This window comes from Toxotes jaculatrix, chromosome 2, assembly GCF_017976425.1.
Source record: "Toxotes jaculatrix isolate fToxJac2 chromosome 2, fToxJac2.pri, whole genome shotgun sequence".
NCBI lineage: Eukaryota > Metazoa > Chordata > Actinopteri > Toxotidae > Toxotes > Toxotes jaculatrix.
Genome location: NC_054395.1, coordinates 8269952 through 8277297, shown reverse-complemented (window position 1 = coordinate 8277297; position 7346 = coordinate 8269952). Strand labels below are relative to the sequence as shown.

The following is a 7346-nucleotide window of genomic DNA, read 5'->3' as shown; positions in this document are numbered from 1 at the left end:
TGAATCCTTTTTGTCAGATCTGTGGAAGTGCAAAACACAAGTCCATGAATATATTGACATCTGTGTTTGCTAAGATTTTGCTGTGTTTCTCTTTCTCAGGGCTGGTAGCAGACAAGGCTGAGGATCAGGGGATGAGGTTATAAAAACAACAGCGGAGAAAGGAGGAAAAAAAAGGAAGAGGAAGTCGATTGCTTGGAAACTCTTCTTTTGTATGATCGTACCCCGCAGTCCTATAAGGCTCTGACTGACCCTGCAGAGGATTACACAGTCAAAAATACACACCAACACCCACACGTTCACACCTCCCCTCCCCTCACTGCCATGTCCTCCCACCTCAACCCACCCCTTCTCATCCTCCCCATCTTCTTTCTGCTCCTCTCCCTCTCCATGCCCTCCACGTCCACTCCTTCCTCCTCCTCCTCCTCCGCCACCCTCCTCTCCTTCTCCCCACCCGAAGGAGGTCTCACGCATTTGGTGGTCCACAACAAAACCGGCGAGGTCTACTTGGGTGCTGTCAACTGGATCTACAAGTTGTCCAGCAACCTCACCAAGCTACGAAGCCATGTTACCGGCCCTGTGACAGACAACCCTCGCTGTTATCCTCCACCCGGTGTCCAGTCCTGCCCACACGAGCTGGTGCAGACCTCTAATGTCAATAAACTCCTGCTACTTGATGCTGCTCACAACCGCTTAATTGCCTGCGGGAGTACCTCCCAGGGAATATGTCAGTTCCTGCGTCTGGATGATTTGTTCAAGCTGGGTGAGCCCCACCATCGTAAAGAGCATTATCTATCCAGTGTTGCTGAAGCAGGCACCATGTCAGGTGTTGTGATCTCCCCGGATCTTTTCGGTGAAGGTGGAAAACTTTTCGTCGGCACTCCCATCGACGGGAAATCTGAGTACTTCCCAACGCTGTCCAGCCGCAAGTTGATGTCTAATGAGGAGAATGCAGACATGTTCAGCTTTGTCTACCAGGATGAGTTTGTTTCCTCGCAACTCAAGATTCCCTCAGACACACTCTCCAAGTTTCCAGCATTTGATATCTACTACATCTACGGCTTCAACAGTGAGCAGTTTGTATATTATCTCACCTTACAGCTTGACACCCAGCTCACTTCACCAGATGCAAGCAGCGAACAGTTCTTCACCTCTAAAATCGTTCGCCTGTGTGTTGACGATCCCAAGTTCTACTCCTATGTTGAGTTCCCCATTGGCTGCACTAAGGACGGAGTGGAATACCGCTTGGTTCAGGATGCTTATTTAGCCCGGCCAGGGACCCGTTTGGCACGTTCGCTTGGTATTCAAGAGCACGAGGAGGTTCTGTTTACTGTATTTGCCCAGGGTCAGAAGAACAGAGCCAAGCCGCCCAAGGAGTCGGCTTTGTGTCTGTTCACAATGAGACGGATAAAGGAGAAGATTAAAGAGAGGATTCAGTCGTGCTACAGAGGAGAGGGGAAACTCTCCCTGCCCTGGCTGCTCAACAAGGAGCTGGCCTGCATCAACTCGGTGAGTGTTTGAGGCAGAAGCTCCCAGAAGTGTTTTTGATTTAGTGATAATTATTAGCTATAATCATTATCATTGGAAGTTTTAGTTTGTGATTGGGTGAGCATTAGATTGTTAACAATTGTAAACACAGAGTAGGCCTTTTCACACAAGTTTCAAATGCAGTTTCTCATTCCTGGAATAAGAAGTGTTGGTTTTAGTGAGTTTGTGTGGCTTCAGCTGCAATAGCAGTTGGATGGCCTGTCTTTACCTTGCACCTTGCCAAGAGCATTTTAGTGGTCATTGGTTAGGGTGTGTTAAAACCAAGCATGCCTGGAAAATATTTACTCCATTAATTAAGTTTTTGTCTGCGTAGGTGAAAATGATGTTTGGTTCTTAGTGACCCTCTTGGCAATTTCTTAGTATTGAGAACAGAATCAACACCAAACTATATAAAAAAACAAAACAAAAAAAAAACCCTCTAAAGACAGTGTTTGTCCAACATTAGCCAAATGTTTAAGTGAAATTTCCAGTAACTGAATACATTTCACCCCCATGCTCTCACTGGTACTTTACACCCAAAGGCAAACTCCACCCTGGCAGGATGGCAAGTCATCAAAAGCTGCTTGTGCATCCATTTGACTTTCCCTGGTTAACTTATAAGGGGGAAGTATAAATCTCAACAAATTCTTAAATGCAGCAAAGTAATATTTTCCTCTCGGTTTTGGGCCAAAGCAACCAAAGTGTAGGTGGGATTGCACATTTAGTGCCACATGGTATAAATGCTGTCTCAGTGGCTTTTCCAATCCAGCGTTATAGCACTATGGGAGAATGTGGGCAGCAAATGCAGCACATTTAACATGATCTTCTTAAGAGAAGAGAGAAGCTATATTTATTCTTAGAGAGTGAGTGAAAAGATACATGGCTGCATAGTATATCATTATATGGTTCATTTCTAGCATCTATCTGCAATGCAGTAGCCTGTGTTTTCTCGAGGCTTAGTCCTTCTTCCTCCAACTTTCATGATCCCTCTTCAGTGTTTCATTGGTAGTCAGTATTGATTCTTGCATACAATGCAGTGTGAATTTCATGTGAACACCAGATGGGAAACTAAAAGGGTGAAATTAATTTACTTCTGACTGTCAAGTACTGTAGAAAGAAATCTCTCCTGACACTGAGAGGAACTAGAGGGATGAAAACATTTTTCCCATCATGAATTAAATTTAATGTTGTTAAAATGTCTCCAGTGTTGAATGAGGCTGTATTCCTTTAGTCTGTGGACAGGTCTGCTGTCTCTCTGAGCTCCTGTCTGTTTTGTCGGAATAATTCTGTCCACAGGTTGTGGAGGACTTGTCTTTTCCTCATAGATGAGCTGGCCTAAGGGCACCTGAGAGACATTAAGTGTGTGTATGTGTGTGTTTCAACTGCCTCCGTCACCCACATGTCACACACACACACACACACACACACACACACACACACACACACACACACACACACACACACACACACACACACACACACACACACACACACACAGCCCTGTATCCTCATGAATAATTCACCTGGTCTCACCTTCTGTTATTCAGTCGGTGCTCCATAACAACCTGCCATAAATCTCTGGACTACTCTCCTCCTCTCTGTCTCCATATCTCTATGCCATCCCATCTTCTCTTTCTCTCCCATGTCTTTCACTCTAGCCCCATCATTTGCATAAAGATTTCTTTCATTTTGCTAACCCCATTGTCCCCCTGCTCCTTTTATGTTCCTTTTTCTTTCTCTGCCTCTCTATTTCCCTTACCCCTCCATTCCACTGCTGATCTCTTTTCTTTGTCTTTAATTTTTAACCTTTAACCTCCCTCATTTTTACTCTCTTGCTTGTTTTGCTCCCCTTTAGCTTCCTCCCTCTTGTCCCCCCTCTCTCAGTCCTTTGCTCTTTCACCATCACTCTCTGCCCTCTCCTTGACTTTCTACTGAGTTATGAGGTATAGAGTGACTTGGTGTGTAAAGCCAGCGCCTGGATGTGATCTGAAAATACAATGTGGAGGGAACAGGTGATGCAATGAAAAAGGGGCAAATAAAAGAAAGTGGGAGTCATAGGTTTTATGAGAGGAGGGGGAGGGTAATGGAGGGGAGGATGTAGATAAAGGAGTTGAAGACAAAAGCAAAAGGAGAACAGAAGGACGGGAAGATGTGAGGAAGAGTAGGAAGGAAGGAAGGCAGATGGAGAATTACAGGGATAAGGCAGGAAGATGGGATGGAAGAGCACAGGGAAAGAAGCAAGAAAATTTGAAAAAAGTTTTAAAAAGCAGGAAGAAGGAGAGAGAAATACTGTATATAAACATATGAGGAAAGACTGAACAGAGACAGAGGAAGAAAGAGGGAGATAGAGGGAGAAAAAGGATAGAGGAGTAATTGACTGAAGTGTTATGCTAGTGGCGTTGCTGTGTGGATGGCACTGTCAGTCAGTTGGCCCACCACTTTGGCCAGATTGAAATGTCTCTACCATGGCATGCATTGCCATGAAATTTTGTACGCACATGGTTTCCAGACACTGTATACTAATGACATTGATGATCCCCTGACTTTTCTGCTAGCACCACCATGAAGTTGACATTTGTGGTTTTCAGTGGAATGTTCAGACAAATATTGGGTGGATATTTGCCATGACATTTGGTACACATTCATTTTCCCTTCAGGAGAAATTATACTCACTTTGGTGATCATATGACTGTAAGTCTAACATTATCAGGTCACTTTATGACCAAATACCTGCAAAATTAATGACACTCCCATGAGCCTTAGCAGCACTTTGTGTTTAGAGCTAATTAGCTATCAATAAGACAAAGAACAACACTACTGACAGGCTGAATTCCTACAAGCAAAAGTGTTGACTTTTTTTTGTCTCTCTGTGCCTCTGAGCCACTCTTTGAGTCAGTCTTCTCCCCTTATTCTTTAATTCAGTCAAATTAGCCAGTTTTACCATTTTTTAACTTTAATTCAGTGTTTGAATTAGAGGAAGCTTAGACCTCAGCTCAGGAGACCTGAGCTCCCCCAGAGGCGACAAAATTTTGAGTTTGGGGGACTCTTGAAAAATGGATATATAACCATTAACATTTGTAATGCTACAATGAATGATGAAAGAAATTCACACTCTAATTAGAATCTAATGTCTCTTCATAATTTTAAATGTATGAGCGCAGCTCTGCCGACTGAGTACATCTGACTTTATTATTTTATTTACTGTCAATAATGCCTGTAACATGATTGACTGGGAAGTGTGCAGGGAAATTGTTATTTACCGTGGCTCATCTGCCTCTTTCATGTGTAATTATTGTATGTGAATTTGGTATCATATCAGGAATTCCTGAAGCGACCCCTCCCCTGAAAGCCACAGTTTAATTCAAAACCTGATCTAATCATGAAGGGAAAGGGAGTAGTCTTTGTCAATTTGTCCTTTCAGACATTACCTGTGATGTGTCAGACATTATTGATCCAATTCTGACAAAGTTTGGGGGAGTCAGAGTGAGCTGCAATGTTTTCTTGCTAAATGAAAGAAAGTCACTGTCTGTGTTCAACAGAAAAACAGTATGTCTTTTAAAATAGCTGAAGCACATTCAGCGTGGTATTACTATAGAATATAATTTAATTTTTCCCTTTAACAGTGTCACGGCTCATGCAAAACAATAACATTACCTCTCTGTCACAAGCCCACTGGTGCTGTACGAGCACCATGTGGCCTTGTAGTCTAAAGTGTACTGTATATGCATGTGATTATGCTAATGAGCATACAGTTACATGATTGTCCTTTATGGCCATCTGTCGTTCTGCCTGCAATCGATCAAGGTCGTGTCAGCAGCGCCCGCTCTGGGACATCGCTGTGATGAATTTATCATCTCCTTGTACAGACATGTTCAGTGTTTCCTGACGAGAGCGGTGACAGCTTGTTGCCTCTGTGCTAGTGTCATGTGGAAACTTTCATACTGGCTCATTTCAGTCAGGAGATAAGGTTGGGTCAGTCAGTCAACACTGAGACACTCATCTCTACCTGGAAGCTATCAAACTTCATCATGGTGTACAGCACTTGAGAAAATAATTTTCTTAAAACTGCCCTATAAAATTTTTACTACTGTAAAAAATAAAAATAAAAATATTTCCACTACAATAACAAGTTATAATACAACTCCCACATTCCTGTGGCAGTGTATTATCATTGACTGCTTGTATCAGGATTATAGCTACTAAAGGTAGGGACTTTATGGCTGTTGGACACAAACTTGAAATCAATCCAATTCCAATTTTCTAGTTATTTTTCAAGTAGTGTAATTCATATATAGGAGATAATTCATTTGCTTAATTTGTCCATTTGTTTTAGTCCATGACAGTCTCTACTGGGAGAAATGGGTTAATACAAGGAGAGATGGACAGGAGGTTGGACAAAGTCCCACCATAAAGCAAGAAAGTCTCCCTTTATTCATCATTTGTAAGATCTGCTCTTAAATTGATTAATGCATTTGTCAAAGCTTGCACTTCCTTTTCCCACAGTAACTTAGTAAAATGGGAATACACGTGTGTCATGCTGGAGGCCGTCTTTGGTCAGCAAATCTCCAAATCCGTCCTCAGTGAACATGTCTCAGTGTGATCTCGGGCTGCCGTTTTGGATCGAGGTCCAAAGATTTTACCCCTTTTAGCACACTCAAATCAATAAGAGAATTAATATCAAACGTCTGTTCAAGCTTGTTAGCATTTGCTTTCAGTGTCTTGAAGTCATAGGTCACAGGTTATAGTTCGTTTGCAAATTTTTCATGTGACGATTGGTCATTGTATGATTGTGCTCATGAAGTTGTGTGTTTTTACTGGAAGGAATATACATTGAAAACAATAAATGCAGGTGTGGTAGCCACATCTGCATGTATTCATTGGAAATCCATAGTTACATAATTACATGAATATACTTGTCTCCTCTTTTTCAAAATTCCATAGTCCAGCTTTTGATCAGATTGCTTAGAATGCATGGCAACACAAGGTTCTATCAGTTTCAGTGAACATTTTCTCCTCCACATCCACACCATGATGGGGTGTGGCTCGTGCTGCAGATCTCTCCCTGTGCATCTTTATGTCCACTCATTATCAGGAAGAGGCCAGTGCTGGTCTTGTGGGAGTTAAAACTGAGCGGTGGGTGACCTTCGCTGGCTGTGGGCTGCCACCCAGCTCTACGGCTCTGTAAGCAGGCTGACCCAGCAACGCTACAGCCTCAGCATGACTAATGAGACTGATTCAGGCGGAGAGAGAGAGAGATACTATCCTCTGTGTGTATATGTGTGTGTGTTTAGGACTCACTTTATCTCCTTTTTTCTGCATCTCTCCCTCTCTGTATACTTCTCTCTCATTGTGTGCTCACGTGTGTGTGTGTGTGTGCCCACCTCTTCTCCTGGCCTCCAAAGAAGAGGGACAAAACAATGGTGAAAACAAACAGAGAAAAATGGGCTGATAATAAGAAGAGAGTGTCTTTGTATGTTTTTGTGTGTTTGTGTGTGTGTGCACGTGAGTTCACTTTGTCTGCAAAAACACCAGGTGGACGTCACAAGGAAAATTGCTTGCAGTAAAAGAGAGCAAGAAGACTCGTCTATTGTTATTGCCCTCTCTCTCCCTCTCTCTGTCCCTACCTCTATCTTTCCTCTCCCTCTCTCACTCGCTCTCTGTGTCTGTTTTTCTCAGAGCATAATAGTGTTTATTAATATTTATCAGTGTTGATCACTGCTGGCCAGGATTATAGTCTATTTCTGTGGCATTTTGTATTCTTTCTTCCAGGCTGTTGACTGGAGTGTGTGTGTGTGTGTGTGTGTGTGTGTGTGTGTGTGTGT

General features: G+C 42.8%; 1 protein-coding gene across 1 annotated transcript in view; it reads left to right on the top strand.

Annotated features, from left to right (window-relative positions):
- The first annotated feature begins 321 nt into the window (after positions 1 to 321).
- LOC121192792 (plexin-A1-like) overlaps positions 322 to 7346 on the top strand; it is a 205640-nt gene continuing 198615 nt past the window's right edge. Inside the window, exon 1 of the mRNA XM_041054679.1 lies at positions 322 to 1506. Within this exon, the coding sequence (XP_040910613.1) occupies positions 322 to 1506 (1185 nt within the window). The remainder of the gene's footprint in view (positions 1507 to 7346) is intronic.